The sequence below is a fragment of the Dendrobates tinctorius genome, unplaced genomic scaffold (genome assembly GCF_039654945.1).
Source record: "Dendrobates tinctorius isolate UK_male_01 unplaced genomic scaffold, ASM3965494v1 ptg000028l, whole genome shotgun sequence".
NCBI classification, from domain to species: Eukaryota; Metazoa; Chordata; class Amphibia; order Anura; family Dendrobatidae; genus Dendrobates; species Dendrobates tinctorius.
Window position 1 is genome coordinate 69725759 of NW_027361696.1, and position 24418 is coordinate 69750176.

The window sequence follows — 24418 nt, forward strand, 5'->3', positions numbered from 1 at the left end:
TGGCAATGTAAGCCAAGACCTGTTCCTGATGCTCTGGCTTTAAAAGCAGTTTACCTACTCCCAGAAAAGGGAACCTTAAAAGGCCTTCTTAGGCCAGATGATGACACAGGCTCAACACCTCCTGCCTTAGCTGCTATTGTGCTTTTGCCAGAACCAGCCGATACACCACCACCATCAGTACCAGCTGCGTGCCCCCGCCCACGTCCACTTCCACAAGACTTCCTCATGTTTGGGAAAATGTACCAAAAATACCAGCAGAGAAATGGTACAGTATGAGTAGCATACAGCTGTGTAAGGTGTATGTAAGAAGTGAAATCTCCATATATATTTTGAGAGTCACAGACGCTCACCCAGTATGTATTTCACTGTAATCCAACAAGCAGATATAAGGTACTGTATCAGAGGTGTACAGCTGTATACGTTGTTGGTGAAACTGTCAATCTCCGTATATGTATTTACGGAATGTCACACACACACACGCTGACTCTGTGTAGATGTGACCGTAATAAGAACACCAGATATCCAATACTGTTTGAGAATCGGACAGCTCAATACGGTGTATGTAGAAATGGAAATGTCCGTATATGTATTTACAGAGTCTCACAGACACACACTTGACTGTGTAGATGTGACCGAAATAAGAACACCAGATATCCGATACTGTTTGAGAATCGGACAGCTCAATACGGTGTATAGAGAAATGGAAATGTCCGTATATGTATTTATGGAGTGTCACACACACGCTGACTCTGTGTAGATGTGACCGTAATAAGAACACCAGATATCCGATACTGTTTGATAATCAGACACCTCTATACGGTGTATGTATGGAAAAATGTTAATCTCCGTGTATTTTTTTACGGAGTCACACACATATAGCATGTATTTGTCCGTGATACCAGCCGGTACACGGTAGTGTGAGAGGAGCGTACACCTCTATACGGTGTGTGAAAAAATGTACGCTTAGAATCTACGGTGCAGAAAAAAAAGGAATAAAAGGATTTTTGCTTTTAAAAAAGCACTCTGCACAGCAGTGTGCAAACAGCAATGCAGCTATCATGGAGCCTGTAAGACAGCCTAATCAACAACAGGGCTGCTGCACAAAAAAGTGTGAAAAAATGAAGGATTGGTAACTGTGCAGAAAAAAGGAATAAAAATATTTTTGCTTTTAAAAAAAGCACTCTGCACAGCAGTGTGCAAACAGCAATGCAGCTATCAGGGAGCCTTATAAGACAGCCTAATAACCAACAGAGCTGCTGCACACAAATATATCCTCCCCTGTCACTGCACACTATACAGTTGTGTTGTACATTGACATTCGCTATCAGCAATTTTTTTTTTGGCCTGCCTAAACACTCTCCCTATTGAGAACGAGCAGCAGCAACCTCTCCCTATGCTAAGATCGGCAGAAGTAAGATGGCGGTCATGGCCTTTTATAGGCACTGTAACGCCACACAAAGCCAGCCAATCACGGCAATGCCCTTCTCTAAGATGGTGGTGGCCACTGCCTATGTAATCGTGCTGCCCACAGTGTGCGTCCTTGATGATTGGATTAGAAAAGGCGTTGAAAGCATTGTGGGTAACGCGACTTTGGCGCGCGGGTCGGTGACCTAACGGCCGACCTCACGCTATGGTCGGGTTTCGATCAGCAAAACTTATACATACACACTATATATATATATATATATATATATATATATATATATATATATATATATATATATATATATATATACACATATACATATACATACACATACACATATACATACACATACATATATACATACACACACATATGTATATTATACAATAACATGCATATTCTATTTGAATTTTATGCAATTTTGCCAAACATTCCCATAAAATAACATTTACCTTTTACTAGAGCTTTTAAAATCACAGTCTCAAAATCCTCGGTCCCGTCAGCGTTGGAATAAACTGTGACCAGATCTCGATTTTTCACAATTTTTTCAATCTAAATTTCAAACAAAAATTTTAGTCAGCCACACCATTATTTATATATCAGCCCTTTAATGCATATTAACATCCCATTAAGGACTGCAGTTGTCCTTAAAGAGGTTGCTCCTTTTCAGAAAACTCAGTTCTTAAAAAATAAATAAATTAAAAAAAAAATTCATCAGTAGGCAAGATTTTCCTGAAAGGGGACAGACACCATCTTTAAATGTGATTAATAATAAAATTAACTTCAAAAAATAAATACAAATAAATAACGACAAATATTGCTACTGACCTTTCCTATCATTTTTGTCAAGTCTTCCTTTGGGAAGTGTTGCTTTAATTTCTCTTCTATCAGACTTCGCATAGATTCCAATGTAAGTGACTCTTCTATAATTTCAGCCAGACAGTCGGCAACTCCACCAGAACCCATCACAAGAAGACATGGGATAGGGGTCATTGTGGCATCGTAAACCCTCTAGTAAAAAAAATAGAGGCAAAAGCCATATAAAAGACTTTTAGAAACTAAAACTGAAGATGTAATTGGGAGTTAGGAAGAAACTGGATGAAGAGAAAGACGGATCAAAAGAAGAATAGTGGGTTATGAATAATCTAGCAATAGGTATAAAGGGTCGTGAAAGGTTGAACATGATGGACCTGAGTTTTTTCAGCCTATGTAACCCAGAGGAAAATGTAGCAGAAGAAAAAGGAGAGATAAATTAAGATGGTAGTGAAGACGAAAAGAGTGAAGGAGAAGAATAGGGAGAAAGATGAGAAATGTGAAGAAAGTAGAACTAGGAAAATTAGATAAAGAAAGAGGGAAAATAAGTAATTTGAACCGGAAGGAAGGAAGGAAGGAAGGAAGGAGGGAGAAGAAGAAAGAAAGGAAGGAAGGTGGGAGAAGAAGAAAGAAAGGAAGGAAGGTGGGAGAAGAAGAAAGGAAGGAAGGTGGGAGAAGAAGAAAGGAAGGAAGGTGGGAGAAGAAGAAAGGAAGGAAGGTGGGAGAAGAAGAAAGGAAGGAAGGTGGGAGAAGAAGAAAGGAAGGAAGGTGGGAGAAGTAGAAAGGAAGGAAGGTGGGAGAAGTAGAAAGGAAGGAAGGTGGGAGAAGTAGAAAGGAAGGAAGGTGGGAGAAGTAGAAAGGAAGGAAGGTGGGAGAAGGAAGGAAGGAAGGTGGGAGAAGGAAGGAAGGAAGGTGGGAGAAGGAGAAAGGAAGGAAGGAGAAGAAGAAAGGAAGGAAGGAAGGAGAAGAAGAAAGGAAGGAAGGAAGGAGAAGAAGGAAGGAAGGAAGGAAGGAGAAGAAGAAAGGAAGGAAGGTGGGAAGGAAGGAGGGAGAAGAAGAAAGAAAGGAAGGAAGGAGGGAGAAGAAGAAAGAAAGGAAGGAAGGAAGGAGAAGAAGAAAGGAAGGAAGGAGAAGAAGAAAGGAAGGAAGGAAGGAGAAGAAGAAAGGAAGGAAGGAAGGAGAAGAAGAAAGGAAGGAAGGAAGGAGAAGAAGAAAGGAAGGAAGGTGGGAAGGAAGGAGGGAGAAGAAGAAAGAAAGGAAGGAAGGAAGGAGAAGAAGAAAGGAAGGAAGGAGAAGTAGAAAGGAAGGTGGGAGAAGTAGAAAGGAAGGTGGGAGAAGAAGAAAGGAAGGAAGGTGGGAGAAGAAGAAAGGAAGGAAGGTGGGAGAAGAAGAAAGGAAGGAAGGTGGGAGAAGAAGAAAGGAAGGAAGGTGGGAGAAGAAGAAAGGGAGGAAGGTGGGAGAAGAAGAAAGGAAGGAAGGTGGGAGAAGAAGAAAGGAAGGAAGGTGGGAGAAGAAGAAAGGAAGGAAGGTGGGAGAAGAAGAAAGGAAGGAAGGTGGGAGAAGAAGAAAGGAAGGAAGGTGGGAGAAGAAGAAAGGAAGGAAGGTGGGAGAAGGAAGGAAGGAAGGTGGGAGAAGGAAGGAAGGAAGGTGGGAGAAGGAAGGAAGGAAGGTGGGAGAAGAAGAAAGGAAGGAAGGTGGGAGAAGAAGAAAGGAAGGAAGGTGGGAGAAGAAGAAAGGAAGGAAGGTGGGAGAAGAAGAAAGGAAGGTGGGAGAGGAAGGAAGGAAGGAAGGTGGGAGAGGAAGGAAGGAAGGAAGGTGGGAGAGGAAGGAAGGAAGGTGGGAGAGGAAGGAAGGAAGGTGGGAGAGGAAGGAAGGAAGGTGGGAGAGGAAGGAAGGAAGGTGGGAGAGGAAGGAAGGAAGGTGGGAGAAGAAGAAAGGAAGGAAGGTGGGAGAAGAAGAAAGGAAGGAAGGTGGGAGAAGAAGAAAGGAAGGAAGGTGGGAGAAGAAGAAAGGAAGGTGGGAGAAGACGAAAGGAAGGAAGGTGGGAGAAGAAGAAAGGAAGGAAGGTGGGAGAAGAAGAAAGGAAGGAAGGTGGGAGAAGAAGAAAGGAAGGAAGGTGGGAGAAGACGAAAGGAAGGAAGGTGGGAGAAGACGAAAGGAAGGAAGGTGGGAGAAGACGAAAGGAAGGAAGGTGGGAGAAGAAGAAAGGAAGGAAGGTGGGAGAAGAAGAAAGGAAGGTGGGAGAGGAAGGAAGGAAGGAAGGTGGGAGAGGAAGGAAGGAAGGAAGGTGGGAGAGGAAGGAAGGAAGGTGGGAGAGGAAGGAAGGAAGGTGGGAGAGGAAGGAAGGAAGGTGGGAGAGGAAGGAAGGAAGGTGGGAGAGGAAGGAAGGAAGGTGGGAGAAGAAGAAAGGAAGGAAGGTGGGAGAAGAAGAAAGGAAGGAAGGTGGGAGAAGAAGAAAGGAAGGAAGGTGGGAGAAGAAGAAAGGAAGGTGGGAGAAGACGAAAGGAAGGAAGGTGGGAGAAGAAGAAAGGAAGGAAGGTGGGAGAAGAAGAAAGGAAGGAAGGTGGGAGAAGAAGAAAGGAAGGAAGGTGGGAGAAGACGAAAGGAAGGAAGGTGGGAGAAGACGAAAGGAAGGAAGGTGGGAGAAGACGAAAGGAAGGAAGGTGGGAGAAGACGAAAGGAAGGAAGGTGGGAGAAGACGAAAGGAAGGAAGGTGGGAGAAGACGAAAGGAAGGAAGGTGGGAGAAGACGAAAGGAAGGAAGGTGGGAGAAGACGAAAGGAAGGAAGGTGGGAGAAGCAGAAAGGAAGGAAGGTGGGAGAAGACGAAAGGAAGGAAGGTGGGAGAAGACGAAAGGAAGGAAGGTGGGAGAAGACGAAAGGAAGGAAGGTGGGAGAAGACGAAAGGAAGGAAGGTGGGAGAAGACGAAAGGAAGGAAGGTGGGAGAAGACGAAAGGAAGGAAGGTGGGAGAAGACGAAAGGAAGGAAGGTGGGAGAAGACGAAAGGAAGGAAGGTGGGAGTAGAAGGAAGGAAGAGAAGAGAAGAGAAGAAAGAAAGGAAGGAAGGAAGAGAAAGGAATGAAGGAGGGAGAAAAAAAAAAGAAGAAAAGATGAAGAAAGTAGAGTAGGAAAATTAGATGAAGAAAAAAAGTAGAGGAAGAAAAGGTGATAGAGAAAAAAAAAAAGAAGAGGAAAAAGAATTAGAAAATGTGATGAAGAAAAAAAAAATAAGTGGAAGGAGAATAAAAAGAATGGAAGAATCCTCAGTAGGACAAGAAAATGTTTAGGAAGAACTGCAGAATGTTGATTAAAGGACAGCCCTACCGTCCAATGTATCAAATCAAGAAAGAGTCTAGAAAAAAAAGTGCTATTTTATATTTGTTCCTTCCTGTTTACTGTAAAAACCAACTAAGTAATTTAATAGATTCTTACTTCCAACATCTTGGACTCTCCGGCAATAAGCATGCACAGAACAGGGATTTCAATGCTTCCTTTGCCTAGACGATAAAACACAGTTGTCAAGCACTAAAATACATGGAAACTAGAAGTAAAGTCAAACCTACACAATTAAATAACTATGAATAAAAACTTCTATCAAGAAAAATTCTAAAAGTCATAGTCTCCTCAAAGACTTGGCTTAATACGAATATATGGTCATTACTGCAGCTTCCACAAGGAGATCCACATGGTGGATTGTTGATAACCACAAAATAATTAATATTGGGCTCAAAACTGGATGCACCATGATCTCATGGGAAAAAGTTGAATAAAACAATAAAAAAGTAAGGTACATACATACACACATACTGTATATATGTATAATTTTTTAAAAAGTTTATCTGACTGGAGGTACTTGAGCGGGACACCATTGGGTTTGCCTTTTATGATGCACCATGACAGTCTTCTGACTGCTGCAGTCAATCACATGCTCAGCAGTTAAGTGACTGAAGGGAATACTTGTTTGTTGTCCCGGCACAGATCACCAGATAGACCTCTGCTGGATTCACCATTGTTGTCCCCTTTTTATTGTTTCAAAGACATCACTGTTTTTCTAAAAAAAAGTTTAGTTGTCAGATGACTACCTTTGTGTTACTAATAGAGGCCAAGTTAAAATAAGTTCATGAAGCTCTATGGTTTTCAATGAAAGTTTTCTTACCTCCCACTCCAGTTTTCTGTCGAGATATGTGCTCCTCAAGCTTAAATCTGAAGCTGGTTTCTCCTCCCATTTGTTCATTGGTTCCATCATCTGCTAAAAGGAACACTGAATAATTGTTGTCCAAAGAATATGTCGGTCCGTCCACGCCCTCCATAAAGTATTTTGCAGGAGAAGATCCCTATAAAAAAAAATTAAGTCAACCATGAGTCAATGAACGATCTCCAAGAGATACATGGCTGAAAGTCAGAGTCTTATTAGGCTAGGTTCACATTTGCGGTTGAGTCTGCAGCGTATAGTCCGCAACCGCAAGCAAAAATGCATAAAAAAAAAAAAAAATCATGCATGTGTTTGCGGTTGTGGATGATAGGCAAATGCCATTTTACCGGCAAATTTTGAATTTACAAAAGCCATGCCCGATGGGCGTGTCTTATGTAAATTCTTGCATAAGCATGTCGTTGCGTGCACTTGCGTTACCATAGCCAGTAATGCGTTTTTTTACGCACGTCATTCGCATACGGATATTTGACACTGCAAAAATTGCAACACGATGCATTCGTCGCGCCTCGCCACATACAAAACGACGCAACCGTACGTGAACGCATACAAACGCATGTCCCTACGTACCCCATGTTAAAGATAGGTACGCAGGACGCATGCGGATGTAGGCGCATGAAACGCTGCGGACTCAACCGCAAATGTGTAACCGGCCTAGGATGATCTTTGCTCTAACAAAGCACATCGCTGTCAACCAAGAAAATCTCACCTTAGGGTTCACCAGGCTTTGGCGGTTATGTACAATTCCCCATGGTGCAATGCCCATTGCCACCACTTTAGTCCTAGAATTGGAGCTAGCAGTGGCATGGTCTCTGACGGCTTCACCAACATACTTTCCAATGCCGACTTGCATTCCACTGGTCATTATCCAAGCACCTGTCATGACGGCATGAGATTATTCTCCCTTTTTTTTCTTGCTTTAAGAAAGTTTGTATGTAAAGGTTATATTCACACCTGGCAAATGTCATCAACTGTCCCATTTATCTGTATTGAGCTTAAAGAACAAATCCATGGATACGATATAAATGTCCCATTGAGGTATATATGAAATAATTTCAAGTTAAATAAGTGTCTGCAACAATGCTAAGATAAGGAAGTAATATAGACACTTCAGGTCAAGTGCAAACAGATACTACACCATGCAAGGGTAAAGAGACCTTATCGGTAGGATGGGCCAAAGATTATCACTGCGTATGCTTAGGTCAACTTATGGGGAAATAAAAAGCAAAATTACATTCCTTGCCGGGAACTATGAGAATACTGAAAACAGGGAGAGTAAGGCTGTGTGCCCACGTAGCGATTTTTAAGCTTTTTTTTGCCACGATTTTCGGCGCGAAAACGTTTAAAAATCATGTACAGAACGCCCCCCATGCATTCCTATGGCATTCCGCACATGCTGTGCTAATGCTGCGCTTTTTTCTGCGGCGGAATCGCATCGCGGAAAAAAAAAAAAAAAAAAAAAAAAAAAAAAAAAAAAAAAAAAAATCGCAGCATGCTCATTCTTTTGTGCAGAATCGCAAAGAATTGCCGCGATTCCGCACCCATAGGAATGCATGAGAATCGCTTACTTCCCGCATGTGGCTATGCCCACCATGCGGGAAGTTAAGCGTCTCATGTGCGGTTGGTACCCACGGTGTGGAGGAGAGGAGACTGTCCTCCAGGCCCTGGGTACCATACCCCTGTAAAAAAAAAAATGAAATCGGGGTATATTTACCATCCGGCGTCCCGCGCTGCATTCCCGGGCCTCAGCGTTCCCAGTAATGCCTTGCGGCATGGTCCAGTGATGACGTGGTCTCGCGAGATCGCTATAGCAATGCGAGACTACGTCATCACAGGTCTTGCAAGGCATTACTGGGAACGCTGTGGCCCGGGAATGCAGCGCGGGACGCCGGAAGGTAAATATACACCGATTTTTTAATTTTTTTTAGCATTTTAACATTTTATCTTTTACTATTGAAGCCGCATAGGCAGCCTCAATAGTAAAAACCTGGTCACACTTGTCAAACACTATGTTTGACGAGTGTGACCAACCTGTCAATCACTTTCCAAGCGATGCTTCAAATCGCTTGGAAAGTGCTTGACTATCGCACACGAAAATCGCAGTGAAATCGCGCGGAAAAAACCGCGCGATTTCTGGGAAGGAGTCCGGTTTTTGGTTTGCGTTTTAACACGCACCGTGGGCACATAGTCTTATAGTGGAAATGAAAGATGATGGTAGCAGTGAGTGTACAGGGGGAAAGATCTGAAGGATGAGAATTGGGAAGTGATCGATGAAAGTGAACGGGAAGAGACCTGCAAGTCAAAGGGGGGGGTTGGTACGCACGTGGCAGAAGGGCAGGTTGGTGCGCACGTGGCAGCAGGGCAGGTTGGCACACGTGGCAGAAGGGCAGGTTGGTGCACGTGGGAGGACTTATTGGTAAATGCAGAAGAGGGACAGAAATATGGCCTTCATAAAAGGAGCTGTCTACATTAGTTAGAAAAGTCCTCCAAAAATAAGCTGATGACAGGGTCACTCACTGCTGGCACAATAAGAAACTGTTGTAACCTGCAATAAAACCTGTAATAAAGTGTTTACCTTTCCTCACAGGCACCCCAGGGGGAAAAATTACATTTAGCCATCTAACGCTATGGGCTGTCAATGCACAGGGAATGTTGGGCCCTCCATTAATATTATTATTTATATAGCACCATTAACTCCATGGTGCTGTACATGAGAAGGGGGGGGTTACATACAAATTTATAGATGTCATTAACAGTAAACAAATTTACAATGACAGACTGGTACAGAGGGGAGGGGACCCTGTCTTGCGGACTTACATTCTACGGGATAGTGGGGAAGAGACAGAATGTCGGTGCAGCAGCTCTGGTGGTGAAGCGGCAGAATGGTTATTGCAGGCTTTCCTGAAAAGATGGGCTTTCAGGTTCCATTTGAAGGATCCAAGGGTGGTGGATAATTGGACGTGTTGAGGCATGGAATTCCAGAGGATGGAGGATATTCGGGAGAAATCTTGGAGGCGGTTGTGTGAGGACCGAATAAGTGTGGAATAGAGTAGGTGGTCTTGGGAGGATCGAAGGTTACGTAAGGGAAGATCTTGGGATATTAGTTCAGAGATATAGGGAGGGGACAGGTTATGGATGGCTTTGTAGGTCATTGTTAGCAGTTTGAACTGGATTCATTGGGGAATTGGGAGCCAGTGGAGGGATTTGCAGAGGGGAGAGACAGGGAAGTAGCAAGGAGAGAGGTGAATTAGTCGGGCAGCAGAGTTGAGGACAGACTGGAGTGGTGCAAGAGAGTTAGCAGGGAGGCCACAGAGGAGAGTGTTGCAGTAGTCAAGGTGAGAGATGATGAGGGCATGTACAAGAGTTTTAGTAGATTGAGGGCTGAGGAAGGGACGGATTCTGGAAATATTTTTGAGTTGGAGGCGACAGGAGGTGGCAAGAGATTGGACATGTGGTTTTAAGGACAGGGCAGAGTCAAGAGTTACTCCGAGGAAGCGGATTTCAGGAGCGGGAGAGAGCGTGATGCCGTTTACCATAATAGATAGATCGGGTAGGGAAGATATGTGAGATGGAGGTAAGATAAGGAGTTCAGTTTTGTCTACATTGAGTTTTAGGAAGCGAGAGGTGAAAAAGGAGGATATGGCTGATAGACAGTCCGGGATTCAGGACAGCAGAGATGTGACATCTGGGCCAGAGAGGTAGATCTGAGTGTCGTCTGAATACAGGTGGTACTGGAAGCCATGGGACTTTATGAGTTGTCCTAGGCCAAGAGTATAGATGGAAAAAAGTAGGGACCCCAGGACAGAGCCATGGGGGACTCCAACAGAGAGAGGGTGGGATGAGGAGGTAGTGTGGGAGTGGGAAACGCTGAATGTGAGGTCAGAAAGGTTGGAAGTGACAGTGGTGGGCGGAGGAGGGAGTTAAATGTGCTGAACAGTTGTTTTGGGTTGTGGGATAATGAAGATACAAGGTTTGTGAAATAGGTCTGTTTAGCAGAGGTGAGAGCTGATTTGAAGGCAAGTGTAGCTTGTTTGAGAGCAGTGAAGTCATCTGGCAGGCGTGTTTTCTTGCAACGCCGCTCCGCGACCCTGGATGCGTGTCAAAGTTTTTTGGTGAGGTTGTTGTGCCAGGGTTGCCTACTGATTCGTCGCACTTTGCCATGCGTGAGAGGGGCGAGCGAGTCTATGGCTGATGTGACGGTGGCGTTGTAGAAAGCGGTAGCGGTGTCCGTATCGTGAAGTGAAGATATGGAGGACAGAGGTAGAAGAGAGTCTGAGTGTATGTGTGTGAGGTTTCTGCGAGGACGTGCTAGTGGTTGGATATGGGGGGCAGGTGAGAAGATGAATAGATGGTGGTCAGATAGGGGGAAGGGAGAGGTTGTGAGATTAGGTAGAGAACAGAGGCAGGTGAAGATGAGGTCTAATGTATGTCCGTCTGTGTGGGTGGCTGTGGAGGACCACACATCCATCATATAATAGTTCTCTCTGTAATAGATTGAGGTTGTGTTGGATGGACTTCACTAACTTAATATAAACTAACATTTTAATTTATTAAAGTTGTTCTGTCTCCGACATTTAATTAATAATCCCTCATTATCTGCTTGTTAATGTTTACAGTGTTTTCTGGCTCCATCTAGTGACCAGAGTCATAACCGCAGTGTTATTGTGTGTTTTACTTTCACTTTCCATTTCCCTCCGTTTACAGTGCATTCTGGTAATGTTGCAATGCACCCTGGTAGCCTTTTGCAAAGGATTATGGTTAGTTCAGCCCCATTTTCCCTCCAGGCCACCATTTTCCATCTGCCTGCATTCAGGAAGCATCTCATTCCTCTTCTCCCCTTGTGACAGCATCGCTGGTATGTACTTATGTTTCCTGTATCCAAATCCTGTCTCATATTATCCTGCTTAGTTAGTTCTCCCCTGGCTAGCTATTAGTGCAGATGATGTATTATGTATATATGAATCCCTGATGAACCTAGTATTGATTGTATGCATATATGTTTTTGTTTGTAGTTTCACCGAGCCAATATACCATCACGTTCAATAAAGCACAGATTCAACCTACAGTCTCCTTATTGGACCCCAGTATAGCGGTTTAGCTGCCTGTATAAGCTACATGAATTTTGCTTTATTTAGTGAGGACAGAACAATAGTTCTACAACAAATCCCCCTCCAGTAATTAATGAATGGCACAAACCCACCATAACCATTATATGCAGGTTATTATCAGAAGACAAGATCTAGTTATGTTTCCTGTAAACACTTGAAGATGATAGAAGTATCATTAATAGAGTTTAAGGCTATGTGCACACGTAGCGTTTTAAAACGCTCACTAAAAACCGGACTCCTTCCCAGAAATCGCACGTTTTTTTCCGCGCGATTTCACAGCGATTATGATCGCGATTTTGCCGCGATTTTCGCGTGCGTTATTCAAGCACTTTCCAAGCGATTTGAAGCATCGCTTGGAAAGTGATTGACAGATTGACAAGTGTGACCAGGTTTTTACTATTGAGGCCGCCTATGCGGCATCAATAGTAAAAGATAGGATGTTAAAATGCTAAAAAAAATAAAAATAAAAATAATCGGGGTATATTTACCTTCCGGCGTCCCGCGCTGCATTCCCAGGCCTCAGCGTTCCCAGTAATGCCTTGCGAGACCTGTGATGACGTAGTCTCGCGTTGCTATAGCGATCTCGCGAGACCGCTAGAGTCACGCAAGACTACATCATTACAGGGCCTTGCCGCAAGGCATTACTGGGAACGCTAGGCCGGGAATGCAGTGCGGGACACCGGAAGGTAAATATACCCCGATTTTTTATTCTTTTTTTTTTACAGGGGTATGGTACCCAGGGCCTGGAGGACAGTCTCCTCTCCTCCACACCGTGGGTACCAACTGCACATGAGACGCTTAACTTCCCGCATGGTGGGCATAGCCACATGCGGGAAGTAAAGCGATTCTCATGCATTCCTATGGGTGCGGAATCGCGGCAATTCTTTGCGATTCCGCACAAAAGAATGAGCATGCTACGATTTTTTCCGCGATGCGATTCCGCCGCGGAAAAAAGCGCAGCATTAGCACAGCATGTGCGGAATACCATAGGAATGCATGGGGGGCGTTCTGTACACAATTTTTAAGCGTTTTCGCAGCGTTTTTGCGCCGAAAATCGTGGCAAAAACGCTTAAAAATCGCTACGTGTGCACACAGCCTAAAAGTTTCCTCCCCTGAATAATGACATCAGAAGAAAGAAGAAAAATGAAAAAGTAAAACGAAGACGAAAAAGAAAAACAAAGAAGAAAAAGAAAAATAAAGAAGACAAAAACAAGGAAAAAGGGTGGGAAAAAAAGGGAGCAAAGAAAAATAAAGAGGTATTGAAAAAAGGAGGTATAGAACAGAAAGGCACATGGGAAAAGAGAAAACCACACTAAAAAGCATAGAAAGAAACATTAGATAGGACAGTCGCTATGTCTCCTGACTCCCGTCACACAGCAACACTTGGCAGAAACAGGAAACGCTCATACATATTAAATTGTTGACTAATCTCACCAATATCGGTGGGCTCATCAGACATTAGTCTAACGTAAATTGGGGGCTTCCCAACTCTGCCTGAGCAGAACATATCAAATCATTATTCCGATGTAAGACTCGTTAACCTCAGACCTGTGCTTTGCGCGGCCTTGACCAATCCCTTCCTCAGAATATCCTTTAGCCAGGTCTTTATTTTGAAGTCTCCATCTCCTCCCACTACAGACACCACCAGATTTGGTGGTGGGATCTTCCAATTATGAGTAATAAGGTTGTATACAATAGAGGGGTCGGTCTCATTTGATAAGCGAATAAACTGTAAAAAAATAGATAAATAAAATGAAAGATTAAAGTAAACTTCAAAAATGCAATAATTGAGTCCAATGTGAAAAAACCTCTGAATTATTTCTAATTATAGAGCTTTAACATAATGAGCGGTGTCACCGTATGCTTCAGATGGCCATTACCAATTTTTTTTTTAGTTTTTAAAATATTGTCATCTGGAAACCATCAAGAAGCAGGGTAATTTTGTTCATTTTTAATGCCATTTTTATTTTAGTTAATTTTTTTTTTACATGGTTACCCGACATAAGGTTGGGTGGAGGATTGAAATTATCTTTACAATTTAAAAAAAAAAAAGGAATACTCACCCTTAATCCCCCACAGCGCCTGTTCTGACGCAAAGCTCATTTAGATGGGCTGATTATTGGGAACAAGAGTTTTTCAGATGGTTGGATCATTCATGCTGTCATTAAAAGGGATAGTCCCATCTCCATAAATTTACAGTATATTGCTGGATTGTGCTTGTAACTACAAGCACTTTACTACTTAATAAAATTTGTAGCCATTGTTGAGATATTGACATTTTTCTTTTGTATACAAATACAACTCGTTGCCTGGGAGACCGACCACCGCTGCTGTCTAGCTTGTAAGCACTGCAATGAAACCGGTAGAGATTAGGAGGCAACAGAGTGCGCCAGTGATACCGGCCAGCTTCAAAACAGTACTTACAAAAACTCAATAGAAAAAAAATCTTGTAAGCACTGTGGTCGGCCACTAAGGCAATGAGCTTTAAACAAAAAAAGTGTTAAAATCTCAAGAAAGGCTGAAAATTTTAATAAACAGAAACGTGCAAAATGTTATATTTCCAAGTACTATCCAATAAAAACCTATTCACAAAGATAGGAATAACCCTATAAAATCAAAGTTCTGTGCAGCACATTATCCTGTGTAAACAGGTGATGTGCGGCCGATAACGATGACACTCTAGGCCCACAGAATGATCGTGTAAATGATTGTTCTGTGCATATCAAATTCTGGTCGGCCAGTCTAAACAGACCATTAAACAACTGCCGATTGGCTTGAGGATAGCCGATCAGTGTTCGTATAAGGACCGCAGTCAGCCTGCCTAATCTGGACCTTTCCTGGTCTGTGCTTCTTAGTTCCATCTCAAGACACCAGAAATTCCTGCTAAACAAATTATCAGTTACTGCAATCACCAATTTCAGCCCACTTTTGGTTGATCAGCAAATCAGATCCACAGCCCACATTCATCAGCTAATTATACTACACAAATGTCTAAGTAGAGACTTCTAAGAGTAACAGATATAACAGTACTGTTTCTGTACAGTATGGAGATTTTTTTCCTACAATACATCAAATAAAACTAAAAAGGCAAATTAGTTAAAAGGGTTTTTCACATGTATGCTGTTCAGGAAACTATCTTTTCTGATGCTGCTGGCAGAGGCAACGTTACCTCTGCAACACAGCAGGAGCAAAAGACTGAAACTGGCAAGATCCAGTGCTTGCGAGGTCTAAAGAAAAGAGCTTGTAACACAATCTCCTTGTTTAGGAGCTGTAAACTATAGAATTAAAAATCCTTCTGTTCTTAAGAGCAAGATTGAAAGGTAAATTGAAGAGTTTGTTGTTTTACTCTTTGCAATTTTATCTCTTTAGCAAGATGACATCCAACAAGGACAATGGATTTCATACCCAACATTTCACTTCAATCACTGCTAATGTTCAAAATGCTGCAGGTGACATGTGGGGCGAAGCCATCGCATTGCATGGCGTGAGGCTCTAGAAGAGGATTTTGGAAGTGAAAGCTGAAATGATGTTTGCAGAAATGTTTGAGTAATGTATACTCTGACACCGAGGAATTTGCATAGTGTCCTTTCACAAAACCCACAACTGTACAGAGAAGCATTTACTTGTTGCCCAGACATGGAGCCCGACCAGCGACCTGCTTTGAATGGCGAATGCTGAATAAACAACGTGTGACAAGACTAAAAATAGCTGACAATGTAGCGAGGGAAGGAACAGCCTCTGCTCCAAACGTGAAAAATGGAAGGTTTACAGGTAAACAAAAGCTTCATCCAACATCAACATAACAATTTATAAAAGTAGGAGTATAATTGCAGAATTCACAAAAATATGGTTTTCTAAAGAGTCCATAGACAACAGGATTACAAAATAGACATCGTGCTGCCTGCATCCATTTCAGGTCACTCCTGAGGCTCTCTCAGGTTTTGCTGGGTACGTGCAAAGAAGTACTTAAAATATCTACAATTTTAATGCCTAAACATCAATCAGTAAGGGTGGTTTCACATTAGCGTTTCAGGGCGCAGCAACGGCCTGCGCACGGCCACCGCTAAGCCCCGCCCCTGCCGTGCCTCCTCCGGTAGCTCCACCTACGGGCGAATGACGCTGCATGCGTCCCCTATCTTTATCACTGGGGATGCAGGCCGTGCGCAGTATGCGTTTGGCGGCGCATGCATCCTTTTGACGGTGCGCCGAGCGCAACCAAATTGCAACAGGTTGCGTTTGGCGCTGGTCGGCGCACCGTCAAAAGGAAGCATGCGCCGCCAAACGCATACTGCGTGATAAAGATGTGATAAAGATGTGATAAAGATAGCTACCGGAGGAGGCGCGGCAGGGGGCGGGGCTTAGTGGCGGCCGTGCGCAGGCCGTCGCTGCGCCCTGAAACGCTAATGTGAAACCACCCTTAATGATTGTGTTCACCATTAACCCCTTCCTCCGGATGTCATTTTCGTCCAAAGTGAGTAAAGCGGCTGACGATTGGCTGCAGGGATTATGTGACATAAAATCATATAAGCACCAGGACACCCAGAACTAACATTGCTGGAATGGTGCCATCACCAGAGGGAGAACAGGCTGTTATAATATTACATAAGGCATACATAGTAAATGAGAGAGGCTTCTTTGAGAAGTGGACAATCCCCCTTTACCAGTTTTAAAGGTGGCATATAACACTATACTAATGTCAGTCTAGCTTTTACCTAGGGCGGAGAACTTTAAGGTCCCATTCTGCATCAAGACATTGTGGCGCTGACCTTGTAACAATGTAAAACACATTAATACCAAGTTTTTATAATCGTTCTCAATGCAAAAAGTCTATGGGAACAAAGATAATTACGTACCAGCCGATCTTTACCTTTAATAAGGGGTGTCCATAAGGTGTCAAAATAATAAAATAACCATTATACCTATTAAACCCATTACCACTGCTCTGCGAGTTCCCACCGGTTCTACATATCCAACATTCACTAGACCGCTAGCCTAGCATTGGTCTGTCCACTGACGTCAGTGATTGGCTGCAGCAGTCATGTCAATGATGGACATAAGGTCAGCACTACACGACCAGTGAGACTGGATCGGAAGAAAAATGGATAAAGCAGTAATGATTATTTTATCATTTCAACATTTCCTGATATCACCCTTCTACCTTTTAAAGGGAATCTGCCAGCAGGTTTTTGATATGTAATCTGGTAGCAACATGATGTAGTGGAAGAGACACTGATTCCAGCGATTTGTCACTTACTGAGCCGTTTGTTGCTATTTCACTAAAATCAGTGTTTTATCAGCTGGAGATTATTAGTAGCGTAGACACGCTCTGTAGTTCTCACCTTGCTGAGCTTCTTCCCAGCGCCTACAAACTCTATCTCTCCATAGGCATCGGTGGGCTCTTCGGTCGTGTGCTCCTTTGAGTTCCAGGTGCTTACAATGGCTGCTCCAAAATTGTCTTCCATAGCCACAGACCCATGATTTTGTTTGGGCAGTCCACACTGACAGAACTGGCCCTGTCTGAATGACAGAACAAACATTTATTCACATTTCTACAGAAGTAATATAGTATAAAATATATATGCGCACATAACACTATTAAAGATTCAGCCATAATATTATTAGCTCTCTGGATTCTGATTGGTCTGCCTTAAGTATATTTGGGGCTAAAAATCATATTTACAATTAGATTTCATAAAAGCTTTTGCACCATTTGTCTTCTATAGCCTCTGCTATACTATCTGTTGCTGGCTGCCAGAATGAGTTAACTGAGAATCTGTCAGTGAGCTCCCTTTGCCAAGAGAGTTTTTAACGCTTTTATCTGACTTTTTCTGAGCTCCTCTCAGCTTTTAATGTGGTCATAAATAGAGTTGACCGAATTTTTCAAAATTCGGTTCCGACTATGATCGGAGACGAACATTGTATTATTTGCAATATTGTCAAATGTCATTGGAGTCAATGGGAGTAGAAATGACCTAATATGTTCAGAATCGATCGCTAATCATAAACTCGGCACAAATAGGGTACCAATAATTCAGATTCGGCGACTGAACTCTAGTCATAAATCATCTAAGTGGGTGGGAAGGAAAAAAAAAAAAAAAAAAAAAAACTTGTAAAAGCCAAATAATGCAACACTTAATAAAATCCAGTAAAAAAAATTTTTAGTCGAAAATATGCATTTAAAAAAAAAAAAAAGAAAATTTCAAAAGGATCAATATATGATCGAAGCCGAACCTAAAGCCATTGCTTCCCAATACAAAAATCTGTAGTGGGGCTACCTCTAATCATGTTCCATCTTTATTAATGGTGTCTTCTAATAGGACAGTAGAGCCATTGGGTCCTTTACGGAGCCAGATGTGACCTACACCCATAAAAATTATGCCCAAATATGAGCTGACAATCTCATATAGCTGAGTGGATATAACTTTGGGCTCCCACTATGCAGGTTGCTCATTTGTGTGGGATTTTGGTCTAGGGAAAACTGTGGGATGTAGAGGCTGTCATGCTCCTGGATTCGATCCCTTAAGCATGACAGCCCTTGAGTGTTTTGTGGTTGACTTCTTTCTGCAGAGCTACAGCAGACACCTTTTCTTTGGGTGTTTGGGTTCTACTATTCTGGCTGCAGTCTGTTTAGTATAACACAGGTGTTTTCATTTGTATGCCTATCACCTTTTGGATGTAGCTTAAATTCTGTCGCCTTGCAGAGGTTTCCTGCTGGCGATAGATTCATTTGGATGTTCTGAAATTGTATTGATGTTTGGAGTCAGTCTGTGAAATTCCAGCTAAGGATTTTCACCTTGCTGTTTCTTTGCACCTCTTTTCTGTTTCTCTTTAGTAACTAGGCAGTATATTTGTTAACAGTACTTTCTTTATTCTTTGTTTGGTATAAATAATAATAATCTTTATTAATGTAACGCTAACATTCTGCAGTGCTTTACAGTTTTACACACATTATCATTGCTGTCCCCGATGGGGCTCACAATCTAAATTCCCTATAAGTATGTGACCCGCCCCAGAGGCAGTAGGGTACTCGGTGCCGGGCCCGTTGATTTCAATGGGAGATGTCACAGTGGCAGTGACCCGGTCCGTGGCCTCAGGCAGTCAATGTAAAAGGGGTAGAGTGATGGGGATAAAGTTATTGAGATGATTCGTGACGCCACCTGTGGTTCCTGGTCAGTTTGACCAGCGCTGCAGGGTAGCTTCTCTGGGACAGATGGTGTGGTGCAGTAATGATGTTGAAGCTCCCCACAGGTAGAGCTGTAGTCCCAGGGCAGTAGTAATAGGTGTTGAGGAAGAGGGTGTAGTGTTAGGCACAGAGATGTAGCAGTGCTGAAGGGGTTTCAGGAAGTAGGCAATGACACAACAGGGTGCAGTTTCCGTTACCTTTACTTTGCTTTGTAAGTGCAGTCCAGGATCCAGATTACAGATGGAACAGGATTTGAGTAGCCTGGAAGCAACTTAGGAATCTCTCTATGCAGATGGGTTGTGTAGTCTCCTTCCTAGTGCTTATCTGAGGTACTTGCAGTACTGAGTTACACTGAAGTCCCCCTTGCTTGCTTTAGAATGCCCTTCATATGGCAGGCAGCCGTAGCCTTCTATCTCTTCTGGCTCACACACGTTACTGCTGTGCCTCCGAGTCTTAGTTGTGAACAGAGCATTTACAGCTTCTCGTTCCTCCGGTTTCTGCTGCAGGACCATCAACATCCATACAACCCTCGGATTCTGGACTGCGGCTCATGCGCTTACAGCTGGAAGTGAGCCTGAATTCTACTCAATCCTCCAGCTCCTCTCTCCACGTCTGCACTCTTTTCCCTCTCCACAGAACTAACTTCCCCTTCCCGGCCCCCAGAGAGCAGCTCCTCCCCCAGTATGGTTCAGAGCTCCCTCTGCTGGCCTGGAGTGGGAACCGTGCTGTGTGTTGCATTTACCTGACAAAGAGACCCTTTATTGCTTCCAAGTATGACATCACCCTCCCTAGGAGGAAGGTAATGCCACTGTGGTGACCATACTCCTGGGGGCACCACATATGTCTTTGGAATGTGGGAGGAAATCGGAGTACCCAGAGGAAACCCACGCAAACACGGGGAGAACATACAAGCTCCTTGCAGATGTTGTCCTTGGTGGGATTTAAACCAAGGACTCCAGCGTGGCAAGGCTGCAGTACTAACCACTGAGCCGTGTATTTTATTATTTACTTTACTCACTCTGATATCTTTCCTTTGTTATGCACACTTCTCCTGCAGGTAATTCACATTCTGCTCTGCCCTACAGTTCTTTAGGAGGAGCGTAGAGCAACTTGCCAGCCTTTTAGGCAGGTAAGGTCCCAATTGCCATCTTCTAAGTCTGTGGTTACGTCTAGTTCTGCACCCGCAGACACCACTAGGGACTGCAGCGAGGATCTCTAGTATCTGTACAGGAACCGGCAGAGTCCGTTGCAGTTTTTTAGTGTATAACCTATCCTTTCAGAGTGGGTTGCTATATAGGCATAACAGAGGCCAGATAAATAAGCTTTAAGGGTATGTGCACACGCTGCGGATTCTGCAGCGGTTTTGGCCGCTGCGGACCCGCAGCAGTTTTAGCTGCGGTGTACAGTACCATTCAAATGAATGGTAAAAAAAAAAAAAAAAAAAAAAAACACGCTGTGTAGACGTTGCGGAAAAATCCGCGCGGATTTGCTGCGGTTTTGAAACCGCAGAAAGAATTGACATGTCAATTCTTTCTGCGGAATCCGCAGCGGGTTCCTATCTTCACCATTGTGGAGATGGTGAATCCGCAGGACCAAACCGCAGGCAAAACCGCAGATAATCCGCAGGTCTTTTGACCTGCGGTTTATCTGCGGTTTTTGCAAAATCTGTGCGGATTAGTCCGCAGCGGATTCCGCAGCGTCTGCAAACACCCTCAGGTTTTAGAAATGGAGACCCTATAAAAATATAAATTCTAGCCCATTTTGGGCTATTAATTAGCACTATTTTTTCACCTTAACTGGTGTGCTGCTTCTAATTTTTGGCTTCTATATGGGGACTTGCATAACCCAAGATTGAACTTTAAGACAATTTTTTTACCTTGTTACTCGCAGCCATACATATGTTTACAATCCACTGAACTTTTTGCAAGTTACTTTTTACAAGTTTATTGCAAAAGTTTTCACACTTCTCTTTTGTGCAGTGGTTTAAACAAAATGTAGAGAGTCTTATACAAGCAGCTCTTCTCTTGTATAACCTTGAATAACTAGTGTAAATATTTGTAGAATGTTCACATTCTGACGTCACAAATGAGCCGTGCTACTTTTTATCTCTTTCTATGACAGCAGTTTTTCACATATCACTTTTACAGAATTGCATTCTCCTCTGCCAGCTACTATCTGGCTTAAATACAGAGTTCCTCGTCTATTTATGAAGAGGTTCTTCAGCAGCAGCAGTGACAAAGCCAAGAGCCATAGGCACGACAGAGGTTGTCACGCAGCACCCTGAGGACTGACATCAGCTCATCAATCAAAGAGAATGAACACAAGTAATTATAGGTGAAAATTACTTGCTGCTTTCATTTTTCTGGAGATTTCTGCAATACTATTCAAAAAGAAAGTTTCAAAAGATGCCTGGACATAATTTTTTATAGCATTTTGCAATAGTCTTGGCTGAAAAAACTGCTAGCGTTTTCCATTATGCAGTGGAGTGAAAAAAAAAATAGAAAAAAGGAAAAGGACAGTGAAAAAAGACGTCACAAAAACCACATGACAACCCTTTAAAGGGCACTGGACAAAACCTCTCAGGAAACAAAAAGACATTTTAGGGGGAAAAAAAAAAAAAAAAAAAGACAGTTTCTTAAATGATTGAAAAACTTGGAGGGTTCGTCTGAGTTTGAAAGAGGTCGTGTGAACAGAGCCTTAGGCGGGTATGGGAGCCTCTAAGGCACAAGGGGTTCTATCTAAATATATGTGGAGGCACAAATGGGGGTCACTATTTCACCGTGGAGACAAAGAGGATCACTACGTGGAGGCACAAAGGTGGGGGGGGGGTCACTATTTCAACGTGCAGGCACAAAGGGGGTCACTCAATGTGGAGGCACAAATGGGGGGGGTCACCATTTCACCGTGGAGACAAAGGGGGTCACTCAACGTGGAGGCACAAAGGTGGGGGGGTCACTATTTCAACGTGCAGGCACAAAGGGGGTCACTCAACGTGGAGGCACAAATGGGGTCACTATTTCACCGTGGAGACAAAGGGGGTCACTCAACGTGGAGGCACAAAGGGGGGGGGTCACTATTTCAACGTGGAGGTACAAAGGGGGGTCACCATTTCACCGTGGAGACAAAGGGGGGTCACCATTTCACCGTGGAGACAAAGGGGGGGGTCACCATTTCACCGTGGAGACAAAGGGGGGGGTCACCATTTCACCGTGGAGACAAAGGGGGGGGTCACCATTTCACCGTGGAGACAAAGGGGGGGGTCACCATTTCACCGTGGAGACAAAGGGGGGGTCACCATTTCACCGTGGAGACAAAGGGGGTCACCATTTCACCGTGGAGACAAAAGGGGGTCACCATTTCACCGTGGAGACAAAGGGGGGTCACCATTTCACCGTGGAGACAAAGGGGGGGTCACCATTTCACCGTGGAGACAAAGGGGGGTCACCATTTCACCGTGGAGACAAAGGGGGTCACCATTTCACCGTGGAGACAAAGGGGGTACTTTATTAAAACCTAGAAACTTCTCTGGTTAATTTTGGAGATAGTGCGGACCCCAAGTTATCACTTACTTTGCCAACAGGTTATTACCTGCATTTCTGACATTACCCCTTTGATCTGTGCGAGGCTATGTATATACCATTATAGCAGTAAATACATAATATACAACATAAAAAAGCAAAACAGGTAAGAAGTAACGTACCGGCCAGGTCTGTTCTCTTCTATATATGTGGTACATGTTTTCTTTTTGAATAATTTGGGGATCCAGCTCTGTAGATGGGGAAAATAAATAAATAAATAAATAAATAAAAACAGAAATGAGATATTGCTAATTCAGTTATATATTTTATGATTGTCTTAGAAAAATAAAATAAAGTTGCCAGGTTGATTAAATAATAAAATTGATGATGTGCAGAATGAAGGAACTTATCAGGAACCTAATTCAAAGGTTGCAGTCTCTCGTGTCCATCAATATGAGTCACTCGTTTGATGAAGAGGTGTGACGGGTCGCGGCACTGACTTTCAGGAGCCTCACCCTTTGCAAACAGTTTCACATTTTACGACGAAAAACCGGATTCTTTGTAAACATTAATTCCAAATGTGCTTGTAAAATAATAGATCCTGCACCATGTCCTGCAAGTCTGATCTATCACCCCTCCCCAGGTATTCTATACAGAGAGAACTGCATGGAGAATATGGGGGAAAGGGTCATCATAACCTGTCTGATCCTTATCTTTGGTTCTTACAAAATGGTTCCAAAAGTATACAATATTTTAGCTTTTTCCCCAGGTTTTTCAAGGTTCAAGCGAGAGACTCAAAACATTGTATTCTTTGGCACAGAATAAATAATTACCTTTTGCACCATAATAAGGCACTGCTGGCTGTTCATGTCTTTTGTGTGTTTAGGGTCCGTCCAGAGATCTGTGACCTGAGGCTTCCAATCGCACTTTATTGTTAATTAGTGCTGCTTTATTTTGTGATTTTTAGATGGGAGAGAGATGGTTCATAGATGAAGGTACTCGGTACAGCCCACCAGTCATGACAAGGCGACCTCTCTCTGATGGGACCCTAGACCTGACCTATATCAGCCTTAGTTTTAGATTCTACCCACCCTTTAAATCTGAAGGTTTTTAGCTTGGGAGATGCATGTTTGATGAATATTAGTGTTCCCTCAGAGTAGTGTTCGATCAGCCTTGTTCTGGCTGATGGGTTCTCTTAAAATGAAAGTACTTTGAGCACAAATTGACTGACTCATAGGTATATTTGATCTAGTGGTAATACAGCTTATATAGATCATAAATAAACTGACATAAATAAAAGGGAGGGTAACTAAAATAATGGGCTATGCCAGCCAACTGAACCTTTGCTCAGGGTGAAGCAAAGCATTAATAATCTCTATATATATATATAAAAATGAATGTGTGTGTGTGTGTGTGTGTGTGTGTGTGTACGTATGTGTATCACCAACCAATCACAAAGCATCTTTCATTTCACCAGAGCTGTTTAAAAGAAGCTGAGCTGTGATTGGTTGCTATGAACAACAGTTTTCCTTGCAAGCAGTCACTAAGCATCTCTCATTTCATCAGAGCTGGTTAAAAGAAGGTGAGCTGTGATTGGTTGCAATGAGCAAGTTTTCCCACTTGACAACACCTCAGCAGACACTGACATGGTGGGAAAAATCTAGCATCCCCAGGAACATAAGCTCCCAGCCATTGTCTACCCCCAGAAAGGAGCAGAGAGCACGACAGGAATGAATCCCCCTCTCCCGTACCCATATACACATCACACCTCCTCCATCCAATAGGCACATCTTCCCTCTTAAAGGGATCATTGGTATGGAAGTTAGGGCAATTTCACTAAGCACTCTGTTTATGACCCCAGGCCCCTCTTAAAGGGATCTCCAGTATGGAAGTTGGGGCAAATCCCTTAGCGCTCTGAATCTGACCCCAGGATTCTATTAAAAGGATCATTGGTATGCAAAACAGGTCAAATCCACTCAGCGCTCTGATTCTGATCCCAGGCCCCTCTTAAAGGGATCCCCGGTATGGAAGTGAGGGCAAATCCACTCTGCGCTTTGGTACTGACCCCAGGCCTCTCTTAAAGGGATCCCCAGTATGGAAGTTAGGGTAAATCCCTCAGCACTGATTCTCACCTCTGGCTTCTATTAAAAAGATCATTGGT

General features: G+C 43.3%; 1 protein-coding gene across 3 annotated transcripts in view; it reads right to left on the bottom strand.

Moving 5' to 3' along the window:
* LOC141085522 (transient receptor potential cation channel subfamily M member 4-like) overlaps positions 1-24418 on the bottom strand; it is a 174660-nt gene that overhangs the window by 87782 nt on the left and 62460 nt on the right. For all 3 annotated transcript variants that reach the window (XM_073570942.1, XM_073570943.1, XM_073570944.1), the window contains exons 2-9: positions 22440-22507; positions 16896-17073; positions 13105-13285; positions 7158-7324; positions 6395-6572; positions 5671-5735; positions 2255-2437; positions 1879-1978 (exon numbers count right to left, since the gene is read on the bottom strand). In XM_073570942.1, the coding sequence (XP_073427043.1) occupies positions 1879-1978; positions 2255-2437; positions 5671-5735; positions 6395-6572; positions 7158-7324; positions 13105-13285; positions 16896-17073; positions 22440-22507 (1120 nt within the window). The remainder of the gene's footprint in view (positions 1-1878; positions 1979-2254; positions 2438-5670; positions 5736-6394; positions 6573-7157; positions 7325-13104; positions 13286-16895; positions 17074-22439; positions 22508-24418) is intronic.